The sequence below is a fragment of the Trichomycterus rosablanca genome, chromosome 24, assembly GCF_030014385.1.
Source record: "Trichomycterus rosablanca isolate fTriRos1 chromosome 24, fTriRos1.hap1, whole genome shotgun sequence".
Classification (NCBI taxonomy): domain Eukaryota; kingdom Metazoa; phylum Chordata; class Actinopteri; order Siluriformes; family Trichomycteridae; genus Trichomycterus; species Trichomycterus rosablanca.
The window spans coordinates 11,769,341-11,786,379 of record NC_086011.1 but is presented as its reverse complement, the minus strand read 5'-3'; the positions used below and the strand labels follow the sequence as shown (position 1 = coordinate 11,786,379).

The following is a 17,039-nucleotide window of genomic DNA, read 5'->3' as shown; positions in this document are numbered from 1 at the left end:
GTGTATAATTAAAAACAAAAAATGTACATACAGGTAATGCTCATAGGTAACACATGAAAGGGGGCCAGTGATAGCTCAGTGGTTAAGGTACTGGACTAGTAAACACTAGTTGCCACTGTTGGGTCCCTGAGCAAGGCCCTTAACCCTCAATTGCTCATCATGTTCTGCTCATTGTGTAAGTCGCTTTGGATAAAAGCGTCTGCTAAATGCTGAAAATGTAAATGTAATGTAGGCATATACATACAAAACTCAACAATAACAATACAAACAAGTCCCCACTTGAAGAAACAGCATAAATGCTGTCAAAACAGCTCTGCTCTACTGAATTCTGAGACTATTTTGCCCTCAAATATTCATATTTTAGTTGACATATCCACACTGTGGACTTCTAAATTTCTTTGTAAGCAACAGAAGTGAAATAAAAAGTTAACGATGACACAGAAAATTATGTTCGCATAACTGTAATTGCATTTTACCACAATAAATGATGTACTAATGTATTAGGAAAAGCATTACTAAAACATCCATAAAACTAAACAGATTTTGTTTGTTTAAACAACAAATATATAAAGAAAATGTGTAAGTTGGTACACAGCTATCTGTCCTTGTTGCTGCGCAGATCAGTGGTCAGAGGATCATGTTGAATGGTCTGGTGCAACATCAGAGCAAGCAGGCCTGCTCTGTTAGTCATTGCTGTCCTTACGTTACGTTCCTGTTCAAACAGTTCATCCAGTTTGTACCACTGTTAAAAAGAAATTATGTATATAAACTCGCACATAAAGGTAAAATAAAAAGCTTTTTGAAAGAGTTTAAAAACACACAGATGAGCCAAAACAGTAGGACCATCCACCTAATAAGAGTCCTGTGGTATCTGTTACCAGGACTTTAAGAGTCCCTTCTTTAAATTTTGTATGTTGCGAATGGGATAATCCTACAGTGCATCCTGGTGCCCATGCACGGATGTGGATACAGGATATAACAGACCAGTGGACCTACTTCCATTGATCAGACGTCTAGTTCCGATGCCTGTATGGTCATTTTAAGTGCATTGGACAGACATTAACATATAGACTTTGACTATTCTGTGACTATGCAGTCCCATACACACAGAAGGGTTCAATACAGTGTTGTGACACATTAACACCATTATTAAAATAATCTGCAGTTTGAGCCTCTGTTTGCCTGTATCAGACACCATAGCCATGTCCTTTGGCATTAATGGTACTCCAGTCATCTAGACATAACAATTTGGCCTTTATAAAAATCATGCAGGTCTTTATGTCTGCAGATATTTGCTGCATTTAATGTGTGTACTACAAGTAATTAAAAATTGCATTTCTGAATGAGTTCTCCATGGCACAGATAAAAGGACCACCTAGACTGTTATCAGTAAAAGGTCCAAATGTCTCATTGTGCGATGCTTCTGTGCTCACAGGTTGAGTGACTTGCAATGTGTGACAGTACCATTGATGCAGAGGCATATATTGGGATTTTAGAGAGACACATGCTGCCAACAAGGCAAGTTACTGTCTTAAAGGACGTCCATGGTTGTTTTAGGAAAATAATGCCGGACCTCATTCTGTACAAACTAAAACAGCAGGACTTTATAGACACAGATTGTGTGTGCTTAACTGGCCTGTTTGCAGTCTACATCTGTCTGATGCAGAATGAAGAGCAGAATCAGACAACAGTGACCACAGACTTAAGCAGCTAAAGTTTTGTATCAAGCAAGAATGGAGAAAAACTTCACTTTGTCATAAGTTCCCAAACCATTAAGTCTCATTGACAGGAAAGGTGATGACAGTCTCATTGACAGTGCTTAACATGCCCCTGTCCCAACTTTTGCACTTTTATAGTGGTGAGTACCCACCAACAGTGGTTCAAAGAGGGACAAGCCACAAACTGGCAACGGGTGGCCTGTTGGGCGGCCAAGAATTATTGATACTCAAATTGCAGATAGCTTTGATATTTTTTCAAAATCATGTGAACAGCCATCTCTTTCTTTTATACTTTGTTAATCCACCAAAGAGATGGCAACAGGATGCACTGTAGGAAGATTTACCTCATGATGTACAAAAAATTAACAAACTGATATCAGATGACTTGTGCAAAATTATTAGTTTCTTGTATAATATTTCTCTTATATTTATTAGTTTATTTTATATTTATATCTGGTTATAGGTATGTATTTGAGTAAAATGGACATTTCTACTGACATTTCTTCACTTTAAGTAACCCTTACATATATAGTATCACAATGTGTGGTGTTTTAAACTTACCACTCTAATGCGTTCTAGGTCTACTTCTGCTCGTCGTAGCTTCTCCCAGCAGTAGTGTTTGTTACATTTGCGCTTGGACACTCTGCAGTATTCGCCTGTTGGCTCAAACACATTACGCACTAAAGGACATCCACACACTTCATCAACTGGCACCTGCAGAGAAAGGGCAAAAGGTCTTCTTATAATTTTATTGTAATGGGTATATCTGAAAACACATCAACAGACTCTACTCTACATATGTTGTATGTTGTAAAAGATAAAAGATAAAAAGTTGAATCAGTTCATCTGGACACAACTTTGCTGTAGAGATACGTTTCGTCACATTCAAGTGACTTCTTTAGTCTAAGCTGAAGTGGTGAATACACCAACCTTATATGCAGTTGTTTTGTTTTACACAACAACTGACCCCCTTTGCATAACAATGGAACTGGTGATCAGGTCTATATGCAAATCAATGGTGTTTGGAAAATATGCGTCTCAATTGTTCTGCTACTCCCGTCACATACGGAATCACCACTGGTTTGCACTTAGAATGCGGTTGTCCTCCTTCTCCCTTAGATTCACTGGGGCAGTGATTGGGCATTTTTCCAGCTTTGATGAATGATCAGTTGGGATAACCGCATTCACCCAGGGCCTTCTTAATATGATTTTTCTCTCTTTCCTTGGCCGTAGTGTTAGTGGGAATGCTGTTTGCTCGGTGGTGCAGCATCCTGATGACTCCTAGTTTGTGCTCCAGTGGATGATGGGAGTCAAACCTTAAGTACTGGTCCGTTTGTTTGTTTGTTTATTAGGACGTCATTAACGTCATGTTTTACACTTTTGGTTACATCCATGGCAGGAACGGTAGCTACTCATTACACAAGGTCCATCAGTTCACAAGTTTATATCGAGCACAGTCATGGACAATTTAGTATCTCCAATTCACCTCACTTGCATGTCTTTGGACTGTGGGAGGAAACCGGAGCACCCGGAGGAAACCCACGCAGACATGGGGAGAACATGCAAACTCCACACAGAAAGGACCCGGACCGCCCCACCTGGGGATCAAACCCAGGACCACCTTGCTGTGAGGCGGTACTGGTCCGTATGTGTCAGTTTGCGATACTTCCCTTGAACTTGATATGTTTGTCCTTCTTTTCCACTTCCTCCATGTACAGGTTCGCATGACTCCCCTCATCCACTGGAGCACAAATTAGGAGCACAAACTACAACCTCTTCCGGCCAGGACTCTGCAGTTTACACTTATCTGCAAACCAGCGGCCACTTATTTAATGATGAAGATGTTTAGATCCTTGACAAGGAAGAATGCTGGTTTGAACGGGAAGTCAAAAAGGCCATCTATGTGAAGAGGGAATGACCATTCCTGAACTGGGATGGGGGCTGAGAGTACATATCTCACCACCTTACAACGCCATGATTGCGGCTATACCCCAATCATATGTGAAAGACACACATGCTTCTTCTTAAAAAATAATCTGGTATGATCTGGAGAACATACCAACTGTCTTCAATGAATCCAGAAGATAACCGTAGGTTTAAGGTTGTAGGGAAGATTCAGGTAACAAATTATGTGAACAAATCTTCAAAACCAATCAATAGCCAGCAGGCTGAAAAAGGTCAGTTTATATTCCAATACCAAGGAAGACAAGATGCAAAAATATCATCTTTTATACCACATGCCAGTCATTTTTTGCTGAAGATTAATCAATGCAGACTAAGATCTTAAATTAAAAAAGAAATGCCAGACATTCAAGCAGGATTTCATTAATTATATCAAATATTTTAGCTATGTTGACCACACAAAATCATAGTCTTTGGGAAGACCAGAGCATTTCTTGTTCTTAAGGGTGGTGCAGCAGTCTATTACAACAGCACACCACCACTGAGATCCGAGTTCGAATTAGCTGTGCCACCAATCTGGCCAGGAATCCAACAGACACAAATGCCAATGTCTGCGGGAGGGCCCTCAATTCTCAATTGCTTGCATTGTGTACTGTCACTATTGTAAGTCACACTGGATAAAAATGATAAAAAACTGGATAAATATATAAAATAAAACCTGGTAGCCCTAGAAAGAGCATTACAACTGGGAACTCTTTCTCACCTTGGGGTCTCTGGAATGTTCAGGACATAAAACCTGAAGTCTTTTGCAGTAGGTTTTACTCTGAGGGTTGAACACATCACAGAAGAGTCTGGTCGCTCTAAAAAATATTTGTAAAAAGTATGAGAAAAATATAAACATATTCTTATGAATTCTTAAGATATGTAAATTTAAATAATTATCTTTTACCCTTCTATTCGTGTTGGAAAAATGGAACCAAAAGAGGTCTGGCTCTCATACTGTTATGTAAAAAAATGAAAAATTATACAGCACAAGCTAATGCTTTGCAATTCATTGTAATTGTAATTAATGTATTCACCTTAGCATAACACCTTTCCATATGCCTGATTGCCACCTTAGGGTTAACAGGGTGACTGCAGGACACACAGAAGATTTGAAGTTCGGTGTCTTCATTGTCGGTTTCATTTACCTGCATTAAAGACACAAGACAAGTGTTGGAGCCAGTGCTTTCTGAATTGAGCAAAGTGTTAATGACAGGCTAATCTCACCTCCTCATCTTGCTGCACCACCTGCTGCTTGGCTTTTGCAATAATTCCCTCTAGCTCATGAAAGCGGCGCTCCATTTCAGTAAGGCGCATGCGAGCAGCCTGCTGCTCACTGCGAATTCGCTCTAGCTGCTTTCGGCCCTGCTCTTCAGCAACACAAGGGCTTTGCTGCCATTGCTGTATACGTTGCGGAAGAATCTCATAGATCCGGCTGTCCAAACATTACCAGAGCATACAAACATTCTTTCATTCATTTTCTTATTTATTTATTGTTTGCCATATTAGCCCTGCTAACATTAACTTTTGTTTTTACAAACCAAATTCCCAAAATGTAAGTAAAATGCAAATAAAAACAGAAAGCAGTGATTTGTAAACTGTCTTTTACATGCATATATCTTTTTTGTGCTGTTGTAAATGAATGTTTTACCTTATGTACAAACCTCATTTTTGGGACATTTGCAGTAAAACGGCAACAGTAAAAATGCAATAAAAACCTAAATCTAGTATTTGTAAACTTATTAAAGTATTTGAGAGACAATAGGACAAAATAAGATTTTAATGTTCAACAATGAACTTAATTCTATTTGTTAAACAAACAAATTTAGAAATTGACACCTGCATCACACTTAAAGCTGGGACAGACATGTTTATCACTGAGTTACTCCACATTTTATTTTAATTATACTTTACTATAATTGTAAGGGAATTGAATATACTAAGTGTTGCAGTTTGCAAGTGGAATTTTTGCCCATTCTTACTGTAGACAAGACTTGAGCTGCACAACAGTCAGTGGTCTCCATTGTCTGATGTGCATGCATTTTCAATAGTAGACAGATCTGTACTGCAGATAGACCAGTTAGGCACATAGATTTTGTGTTTACAAAGCCAGTCTGTTGTAACTCATGAAGAATGAGGCATGTCATTGTCTTGCTGAAATAAACATGGAGTTCCTGGGACAATATGTCATCTTGATGGCAGCATACGTCTCTCCAAAACACCAATATAAGCATCTGCATTAATGGTACTTTCACACATACGCAGATCACCCATGTTGTTGGCATTGATGTACCCCTATGCCATCGGAGATGCTGTCAGAGATGTTTGTCAGTGAAAATACTGACAAACTTTGTACATTTATCAACTAAATTAAAGTATAAACAATTTAACAAATTACAGTTTTTATTGCATTTTTAAAAAGTGTGCTTACTTTTACCTACCCTATTTTCAGAAATGTATGCTAATTCTAAAACATCTGTAAATAGCAGGTAAATAGTTCAACAGGTCATACTATAGCAGTTCAGTATAAAATTGACGCAGTATAAAAGACACACAAAAGATTCACCATTTTGCAAAATAATGTTTAAGCGAATAGTCCAACAGCTTAAAATGTGTTTCCCAATGCAAGATTGCAAAAATAGGAATTTTTACCAACTACAGTCCATAACATTATTTAAAGGTAAAATTGTAAAAAAAATCCAGTTTCACTGTTTAACCACTTGACTTAGAAATACACAGTTTATTGCTGCATCTACAAATACAAGTAACAACAAACTTCCACTGGAAGTGGAAGCCATATACACCGATCAGACATAACATTATGGCCACCTTCCTAATATTGTGTTGGTCCCCCTTTTGCTGCCAAAACAGCCCTGTTGAGGCATGGACTCCACTAGACCCCTGAAGGTGTGCTGTGGTATCTGGCAGCAGATCCTTTAACTCCTGTAAGTTGCGAGGTGGGGCCTCCATGGATCGGACTTGTTTGTCCAGCACATCCCACAGATGCTCGATTTGATTGAGATCTGGGGAATTTGGGGGCCAAGTCAACATCTCCAACTCGTTGTTGTGCTCCTCAAACCATTCCTGAAACATTTTTGCTTTGTGGCAGGGCGCATTATCCCGCTGAAAGAGGCCACAGCCATCAGGGAATACTGTTTCCATGAACATGGTCTGCAACAATGCTTTGGTAGATCATACGTGTCAAAGTAACATCCACATTGATGGCAGGCCCCAAGATTTCCCAGCAGAACATTGTCCAAAACATCACTCTGCCTCCGCCGGCTTGCCTTCTTCCCATAGTGCATCCTGGTGCCATGTGTTCCCAGGTAAGCGACGCACATGCACACGGCCATCCACTTGATGTAAAAGAAAATGTGATTCATCAGACCAGGCCACCTTCTTCCATTGCTCCGTGGTCCAGCTCCAATGCTCACATGCCCATTGTTGGCACTTTCGGCGGTGGACAGGGGTCAGCATGGGCACCCTGACTGGTCTGCGGCTATGCAGCCCCATACGCAACAAACTGCAATCAACTGTGTATTCTGACAACTTTCTATCAGAAACAGCATTAACTTCTTCAGCAGTTTAGACTACAGTAGCTCGTCTGTTGGATCCGACCACACGGATCAGCCTTCACTCCCCACGTGCATCAATGAGCCTTGGCCCTGTCGCCGGTTAACCACTGTTCCTTCCTTGGACCACTTTTAATAGACTGACCACTGCAGACCGGGAATACCCCACAAGAGCAGCAGTTTTGGAGATGCTCTGACCCAGTTGTCCAGCCATCACCATTAGGCTCTTGTCAAACTCGCTTAAATTCTTTCCACTTGCCCATTTTCCCTGCTTCTAACACATCAACTTTGAGAATAAAATGTCCACTTGCTGCCTAATATATCCCACCCACTAACAGGTGCCGTGATAAAGAGATAATCAGTGTTATAATACTTTACCTATCAGTGGGCATAATGTTAGGCCTCGACGGTTTATCAACAACCTTCAGAAACTATGTTGACTTCCCTAAGCTTAAGCTCATCTAAAATGGGCTGACGCAGAAAATGGAAATGTGTTCTGTGGCCTCCTTGTTTTGTCATGTACATTGTTTTCTCTAAGACAAAGAAAAGCAGCAGCATCCTAGTTGTCTTAAACATGAAGTATATATACAGTGTATCACAAAAGTGAGTACACCCCTCACATTTCTGCAGATATTTAAGTATATCTTTTCATGGGACAACACTGACAAAATGACACTTTGACACAATGAAAAGTAGTCTGTGTGCAGCTTATATAACAGTGTAAATTTATTCTTCCCTCAAAAAAACTCAATATACAGCCATTAATGTCTAAACCACCGGCAACAAAAGTGAGTACACCCCTAAGAGACTACACCCCTAAATGTCCAAATTGAGCACTGCTTGTCATGTGATTTGTTAGTGTTACTAGGTCTCAGGTGTGCATAGGGAGCAGGTGTGTTCAATTTAGTAGTACAGCTCTCACACTCTCTCATACTGGTCACTGAAAGTTCCAACATGGCACCTCATGGCAAAGAACTCTCTGAGGATCTTAAAAGACGAATTGTTGCGCTACATGAAGACGGCCAAGGCTACAAGAAGATTGCCAACACCCTGAAACTGAGCTGCAGCACAGTGGCCAAGATCATCCAGCGTTTTAAAAGAGCAGGGTCCACTCAGAACAGACAGTTGGTCGTCCAAAGAAGCTGAGTGCACGTGCTCAGCGTCACATCCAACTGCTGTCTTTGAAAGATAGGCGCAGGAGTGCTGTCAGCAGTGCTGCAGAGATTAAAAAGGTGGGGGGTCAGCCTGTCAGTGCTCAGACCATACGCCACACACTACATCAAATTGGTCTGCATGGCTGTCACCCCAGAAGGAAGCCTCTTCTGAAGTCTCTACACAAGAAAGCCCGCAAACAGTTTGCTGAAGACATGTCAACAAAGGACATGGATTACTGGAACCATGTCCTATGGTCTGATGAGACCAAGATTAATTTGTTTGGTTCAGATGGTCTCAAGCATGTGTGGCGGCAATCAGGTGAGGAGTACAAAGATAAGTGTGTCATGCCTACAGTCAAGCATGGTGGTGGGAATGCCATGGTCTGGGGCTGCATGAGTGCAGCAGGTGTTGGGGAGTTACATTTCATTGAGGGACACATGAACTCCAATATGTACTGTGAAATACTGAAGCAGAGCATGATGCCCTCCCTCCGGAAACTGGGTCGCAGGGCAGTGTTCCAGCATGATAATGACCCCAAACACACCTCTAAGATGACCACTGCTTTATTGAAGAGGCTGAGGGTAAAGGTGATGGACTGGCCAAGCATGTCTCCAGACCTAAACCCAATAGAACATCTTTGGGGCATCCTCAAGCGGAAGGTGGAGGAGCGCAAAGTCTCGAATATCCGCCAGCTCCGTGATGTCGTCATGGAGGAGTGGAAAAGCATTCCAGTGGCAACCTGTGAAGCTCTGGTAAACTCCATGCCCAGGAGAGTTAAGGCAGTTCTGGGAAATAATGGTGGCCACACAAAATATTGACACTTCAGGAACTTTCACTAAGGGGTGTACTCACTTTTGTTGCCGGTGGTTTAGACATTAATGGCTGTATATTGAGTTATTTTGAGGGAAGAATAAATTTACACTGTTATATAAGCTGCACACAGACTACTTTTCATTGTGTCAGTGTCATTTTGTCAGTGTTGTCCCATGAAAAGATATACTTAAATATCTGCAGAAATGTGAGGGGTGTACTCACTTTTGTGATACACTGTATATATATATACAGTACAGGCCAAAAGTTTGGACACACCAGCCAAAAGTTTGGACACACCTTCTCTTCAATGTTTTTTCTTGATTATTTTTATTTTCTACATTGTAGATTAATACTGAAGACATCCAAACTATGAAGAATTATGTAGTGAACCAAAAAGTGTTAAACAAACCAGAATATGTTTTATATTTTACCAACTCTACCTCTACACAACCCAACTGATGGTCTCAAACACATTAAAAAAGCAACAAATTCCAAAAATTCACTCTAGACAAGGCACAAACATTCATTGAAAACCATTCCAGGTGGAAACCTAATAAAGCTGGTTGAGAAAATTTCAAAGAGTGTGCAAATCTGTCATTAAAGCAAAAGATAGCTACTTTGAAGAATCTAAAATATAAAACATATTCTGGTTTGTTTAACACTTTTTTGTTTACTACATAATTCCATATGTGTTCCTTCATAGTTTGGATGTCTTTAGTATTAATCTACAATGTAGAAAATTTAAAAAAATTAAGAAAAACCACAGGAATGAGAAGGTGTGTCCAAACTTTTGGCCTGTACTGTATATATATATATATATATACAGTGTATCACAAAAGTGAGTACACCCCTCACATTTCTGCAGATATTTAAGTATATTTTTTCATGGGACAACACTGACAAAATGACACTTTGACACAATGAAAAGTAGTCTGTGTGCAGCTTATATAACAGTGTAAATTTATTCTTCCCTCAAAATAACTCAATATACAGCCATTAATGTCTAAACCACCGGCAACAAAAGTGAGTACACCCCTAAGAGACTACACCCCTAAATGTCCAAATTGAGCACTGCTTGTCATTTTCCCTCCAAAATGTCATGTGACTTGTTAGTGTTACTAGGTCTCAGGTGTGCATAGGGAGCAGGTGTGTTCAATTTAGTAGTACAGCTCTCACACTCTCTCATACTGGTCACTGAAAGTTCCAACATGGCACCTCATGGCAAAGAACTCTCTGAGGATCTTAAAAGACGAATTGTTGCGCTACATGAAGATGGCCAAGGCTACAAGAAGATTGCCAACACCCTGAAACTGAGCTGCAGCACAGTGGCCAAGATCATCCAGCGTTTTAAAAGAGCAGGGTCCACTCAGAACAGACCTCGCGTCGGTCGTCCAAAGAAGCTGAGTGCACGTGCTCAGCGTCACATCCAACTGCTGTCTTTGAAAGATAGGCGCAGGAGTGCTGTCAGCATTGCTGCAGAGATTGAAAAGGTGGGGGGTCAGCCTGTCAGTGCTCAGACCATACGCTGCACACTACATCAAATTGGTCTGCATGGCTGTCACCCCAGAAGGAAGCCTCTTCTGAAGTCTCTACACAAGAAAGCCCGCAAACAGTTTGCTGAAGACATGTCAACAAAGGACATGGATTACTGGAACCATGTCCTATGGTCTGATGAGACCAAGATTAATTTGTTTGGTCCAGATGGTCTCAAGCATGTGTGGCGGAAATCAGGTGAGGAGTACAAAGATAAGTGTGTCATGCCTACAGTCAAGCATGATGGTGGGAATGCCATGGTCTGGAGCTGCATGAGTGCAGCAGGTGTTGGGGAGTTACATTTCATTGAGGGACACATGAACTCCAATATGTACTGTGAAATACTGAAGCAGAGCATGATCCCCTCCCTCCGGAAACTGGGTCGCAGGGCAGTATTCCAGCATGATAATGACCCCAAACACACCTCTAAGACGACCACTGCTTTATTGAAGAGGCTGAGGGTAAAGGTGTTGGACTGGCCAAGCATGTCTCCAGACCTAAACCCAATAGAACATCTTTGGGGCATCCTTAAGCGGAAGGTGGAGGAGCGCAAAGTCTCGAATATCCGCCAGCTCCGTGATGTCGTCATGGAGGAGTGGAAAAGCATTCCAGTGGCAACCTGTGAAGCTCTGGTAAACTTCATGCCCAGGAGAGTTAAGGCAGTTCTGGGAAATAATGGTGGCCACACAAAATATTGACACTTCAGAAACTTTCACTAAGGGGTGTACTCACTTTTGTTGCCGGTGGTTTAGACATTAATGGCTGTATATTGAGTTATTTTGAGGGAAGAATAAATTTACACTGTTATATAAGCTGCACACAGACTACTTTTCATTGTGTCAAAGTGTCATTTTGTCAGTGTTGTCCCATGAAAAGATATACTTAAATATCTGCAGAAATGTGAGGGGTGTACTCACTTTTGTGATACACTGTATATATAGGGTGAGTCAAAAGTCGCAGGACACTCTTATTTCAGAAACGAAAGGGAAAATGACATATCTGAATACCCCAGCAAGTAATGGGTGAGGGGGCCTATCTTTTAGGCTATGTCCGGAACATGGGCACCATCTTAAATGCCACCATATTGGATCAAATGCATCGTGGAGGCTTGTGACAGCATTTCTCCAGAGATTCTCATGCAGGTTAATAATGACTGGATCCAGCGCCTTCAGCTCTGTGTTCAGCACCAGGGACAACACACTGAACATGTCAAATAGCTGTGCATCACAGGGAACGTTCCCGGTTGTTGTTGCAACTTTCTGTGTTGATAACTTTTGAACACAAGAGATATTGCAAATCTGATTGCGGCAATTGATTTCTGAGACAATTCTGGTCTTCTTTGATATGCTACATGACCACCTGCCCATTGGAAAAACTTGCCCTTGATCCAATATGGTGGCTTTCAAGATGGCGGCCATGTTCCGGATATAGCCTAAAAGATAGGCCCCCTCACCCATTACTTGCTGGGGTATTCAGATATGTCATTTTCCCTTTCGTTTCTGAAATAAAAGAGTGTCCTGCGACTTTTGACTCACCCTGTATATACATCACAAGAACAAGCCAAACTCCAATGTATAATCAGGACAGTGCGCCGGCAAAATTACAGCAGTCCCCTCTCATTCTGGACATCACCTCTTTAAAACACTTCCGTCTGGCAGGAGACTCCAAGAGCTGTAATAAATCTTAACCACTGTTGCTCCCTTGGTTAATACTTATTTAACAGACCAGACAGCACACGGACTGTTAACATGCTACATGTCATACATGTGTATTATGTGTACAATTATGTGTATTATTATGTGTATCACCAAAACAAATTCCTCGTATGTGTAACATATCTGGTGAAATAAAGTGATTCTGATACAAAAACAATACATAAAAGCACTTACAAGCCACTGCTGTCTGTTTTTAAATATATTTTTTTGAAATGTCCCAACTTTTCTGGAACCAGGTTTCATAATTTAAATGTATACTTCAGGATATTCTGGCTTCATAACCGTTAATGGCTTTGCAGATACTCACTTGGCAGCCAGTTTCATGCCACAGTCCTCTGAGCAATATTTTGAGTTTGGACGTGCTGCCGTTACACAGTTGGGGCCCAAGCACTGATGTAAATCCCCTGTGTAGCGAGCCTCACTCCTCTCACTGTGCCTTGTACGGTCTTTATGTCTCTGTTTCTGCTTGTGCCGGCGAGACTCCTTCTGTAAGACATTAGATAAAGGTGTGAATAAAACCATGACCTAAAGCGTAGCAGCGGTGTGTATTCAATTTAATAAGTTAAAACATCTGCTTCTTGTACCTTTTTGTCCAATTTCTTCTCTCTGCGCTTAACATGCTTGACCTTGATAGCTTTCTTGCGCCGAGCAGGGCTATAAACAGGTATGTCTTCATTTTCACTACCCCATGACTACACAAGAGTTACAAAGGTAAGGAAAAAAAAAATTTAACTGAGGACAACCATGTCATACAGAGTAAGGCCTGGCACAAATGACACTTGTCCTAACAATCATGACATTGATGTCTAATTTTAAACTAGTAAATACATTTAGGAAAATGTACAGTTAAACCTCCAGTTAATAAAAGATGGAACTTCACTGCCTTAATTCATTTCATTAATGGGGTAGATGTGAATGTGTCAAAACAAAATAAGAAGCACAGCATTTCATCTGCCCATCAACAAAACCTGACTGCATTTTAATGGCAAATGCAAATAAGAAATTTCTTGTTACAACAATTAGCAGTTTTTATTTTATAGTTATTAACAGACAAAACATAAGTGTATGATTTTTTTTTAAACAGTATATTTATGGACTGATCACTTTCAATTACTGTTGAAATGTATCCAGTACCAATGCATTGTTTGCCGTATCACTGGCCCTTATGCAAATTTTGTAAGGCTTTGCACTGTTTTATTTGTCTGCGGTCAAGGCAGTAATTTCTGCAGACATGCATGCTTTTCTTGCAGTTAAGTCAAATCCTTATTTAAATGTGAATTTTTCTTTGTGAGTTCAACTCCATGTTAACACATTGGTAATGTTCATGGCAGTAAGGTAGCTCATTGGATTTCAATGTTCGTTAATGCTTGATAAAGCATATGTCTGATAAAAACAGACCTGTGTTTTCAGTCCTGTTGGGGCAAGGAATCCGAGAACTTCTGAGGCATGATCTTGTTGGTGTCTCTCAAAGGTATCTAGGCCATTCGGTTAGTATGTGTTTAATAATTAGAGTGGCATGTCTCGCACATTGGTGGGGTGGGGGTGATTTTGAAGTGGTGGATGCCACATTTGGACATCATGGTTTGATCTGCTGAATTGTGTGGTCTAATCATGGTATGGGTTTATGACTGAGCATTCTTAGTAAATTGACTGTCTATATCTGCAGTTATACACTGTTTTGGATAGGGTCAGGCCTAAATTATTATCCCACTCTGTTTTATTCTCTTCTATCCTTTTTCACATTGTTTTTGATGCTGCTCATTATTCAGCAGGTTAGTGTGGGAGCAGCACAGCATTACAGTCCTGGAAACCCAAGTTAAATCCTAACCTCCAGTCACTGTCTATTTAAAGTGTGCCATGTCCACCCATGTCTGCATGCATTTTCTTTCACCTACAAAAATACATGCAAGGTAGACTGGCTGCTGAGTGTCTGGTGGTGACTGATGGATTGACACCCTGTTTAGGGTGTATTTCTTCCTTGCATTTAATGACTCCAGGTGGCATAGTACTGATTGGAATTAAGCAGTAAGAGAAAAATTAAACAAACAAATTTAGAGTGTACATTGTCATTATCTCAAATATCCTAATAATTGACAGATTTTTCAATAACTGTGGAAGACCACATAAAACCTGTTGCACAATAATTTAACCATAGTAACTTATCCATTGCATTACCATATTTTGGTCCTTGGATTGATGAAACAGCTCCACCTCACTATCGTCATAATCATCGGAATATTGCCTGCTTCTGTGTATGTTTTCCCTCCTCTCACGCAAGGAAAACTCCTCATCCCGAACCCGAAGCATTTTCTACAGAAATTGTTAAAAGGCAAAAATAAAGATGTTTCACATCTAACAACTGGACATATAACTGACTTACTGAAAGCAGTTCAAGCAATTACCCTTGCACGAACTATACATTGCCTAAGTCGGCATTTTTGCCGAATCTTGTTTGGGCCTCCAAACTTTTTCATGTCTTTGCAGAAGTCACACTGCGCACAGTCTTCATTGCGTCTGCAGGGTTCACACTCCCCACACATACGTGCTGATCGTTTAACCTGACACTCACAGTCACGACACACAAACAAAACACAAATTCTTAGACTATTTTTTTGCATATGTGTGCATTGTATGACAATTTTGAACATGCACAGATAGAATACAGATAGTACTGTTACAGTTTTAATATATATAAAAAATATATATATTTTTTTTATTAATATTTTGTGATTACTTCACCACCACCATTACAAAGCACTACACAACACAAAACACTAGATATTCATCACTTTCCATAATTCCATAATCCTTTATGTTCTACAATGCATCTGTATCTATGGGCAGAGAGGTGTATGTGTGTGAGATGCCTCTGGACCTTGCAGCAGAGAATGTTTAGGTTTAAAAGCACTTTAAATGTTTAAAACACTCCGAGAAAAAATTATTGGACTTTGTAGTGTTTTTCCAAAGCAGAAATTATTGTTTGGTGTACAAATACAACATATTTCTCATTATGGTATAGTAACTGTATTTTCTTTTTTTTTATTTATTACAAAATATAAAACACCACCAACAGCAAAAAGTATAACTTTACATAAACAAACATTTTATTGTATTACTGTTATCTAGACACCCATGGAAAACGACAGTTGTTAAAGAGTGATCAAAATAAGCCAGAAATGCAATGTTATAAATACTCACTTTAGAACCACGGCGCTTATCAAGCCTAAATTCTGGAGTACTGAATGGTTTTTCTACTCTTTCGTGTTCAATTGCTTTTTCCCGTGGCTTCTTTGTCCGGTATTTTAACTCAAGAGATGGATCAATGTCTGTGTGACAGGTAAACATGTGTGTTAGTACTACAGTTATTTTGACAGGAATATTAAAAATAAGTATGTGGTTATACGTTTTTGACACAGGTATAAAATGTCACTTACCTTGACACTTTTGGCAGTACCATTCTCTGATTCCCTTTGCCATTTTCTCAGTCACATTTATGCAGTGTCCATGAAACCACTCATTACAGTTGTCACAGCCACTAAACAGGAATTATTACCAGCTAGTCAGTGCTTAGCAATAAGGGAACTGCAAGTTACATCACAGTTGAATGTACAATAATCTTACATCATAAAACAGTTGATGTCTGGCTTCCTACAGATGCAGTACAGAGGTGCATTCTCCTCTTCCATAAAGTGCATGGCACCTGTCTGGTCCATATCAGATACTTGATTGTCCTTGTGGAGACCAAAAACAGCAGAGCATCAACAGTAAACTTTACAAAAACATTAATAACAATACTACTAATAACACTACTACTAACATATAATAAAATAAATAAATAAAAACTATCTGCATACTATATTACTTATGTCTAGTAATTTTCTAAATTACATAAGTGAAGCTACAGATGTAATAGACAGAAACAGACTGGGAATGATCAGTATCCATTTTAGAACTTGCCACAGATAATAATAACAATAAGTTATTATTATTATTAATAAAACATAAATAATAATAATAATAAAAACAATATAAATAATAATAAAGGTAATAATAATAATAAGAAGAAAAATATAAAAAAAACAATAATTTCCCTCTGGATAAATAAAGTATCTATTTATCTATCTAGTATGTGACAGTAGCATTATTGAGACATACATCAGAAATATTTTGGAAGAAAATCAAGACAGAACATAACCACAAACATTAACCATCAGTGCCCTGAGTTTAGCATTGCTTTAATTACAGACATCTGTCAGTTCTTTGGATATGCCCCTACCAGCTTTGCACACCTTAATCTGAGAATATTTGCACATCAGCAGTTTAGTCCAAAAAGTTAAATCTTGATCAATTAAAAAATGATGTGTACATTTTGCATCATTTTTCAATAACAAGGTATAAAACTACCTACACTCATTATCAAAAGAAGCTTTAATATAATACCAGCTGCTAAGTACAGCTGTTACGATTATTAAGTACAGGTATTAATTCATTTCAAGTGCCAGCTGTTGGAAATTAATTTAAAACATTTTTACCAACCAGCATTGATCAAACAATGACTTTGTCGGGTATCAGTTAAGCATCCCTAATAA

At 39.5% G+C, this 17,039-nt stretch overlaps 1 protein-coding gene across 3 annotated transcripts in view; it reads right to left on the bottom strand.

Annotated features, from left to right (window-relative positions):
- Positions 1 to 445: 445 nt before the first annotated feature.
- The window catches only part of cxxc1b (CXXC finger protein 1b), a 42,209-nt gene continuing 25,615 nt past the window's right edge, over positions 446 to 17,039 (bottom strand). For 2 of the 3 annotated variants that reach the window (XM_062986310.1, XM_062986307.1), the window contains exons 2-14: positions 16,072 to 16,181; positions 15,885 to 15,985; positions 15,649 to 15,776; positions 14,853 to 15,014; positions 14,626 to 14,760; positions 13,035 to 13,142; positions 12,758 to 12,936; positions 4,890 to 5,097; positions 4,700 to 4,810; positions 4,570 to 4,619; positions 4,384 to 4,480; positions 2,280 to 2,432; positions 446 to 742 (exon numbers count right to left, since the gene is read on the bottom strand). In XM_062986310.1, coding sequence (XP_062842380.1) covers positions 596 to 742; positions 2,280 to 2,432; positions 4,384 to 4,480; positions 4,570 to 4,619; positions 4,700 to 4,810; positions 4,890 to 5,097; positions 12,758 to 12,936; positions 13,035 to 13,142; positions 14,626 to 14,760; positions 14,853 to 15,014; positions 15,649 to 15,776; positions 15,885 to 15,985; positions 16,072 to 16,163 — 1,671 coding nt within the window. In that variant the 5' untranslated portion in view covers positions 16,164 to 16,181 and the 3' untranslated portion in view covers positions 446 to 595. The remainder of the gene's footprint in view (positions 743 to 2,279; positions 2,433 to 4,383; positions 4,481 to 4,569; positions 4,620 to 4,699; positions 4,811 to 4,889; positions 5,098 to 12,757; positions 12,937 to 13,034; positions 13,143 to 14,625; positions 14,761 to 14,852; positions 15,015 to 15,648; positions 15,777 to 15,884; positions 15,986 to 16,071; positions 16,182 to 17,039) is intronic. The other variant, XM_062986309.1, reaches the window with a different exon arrangement.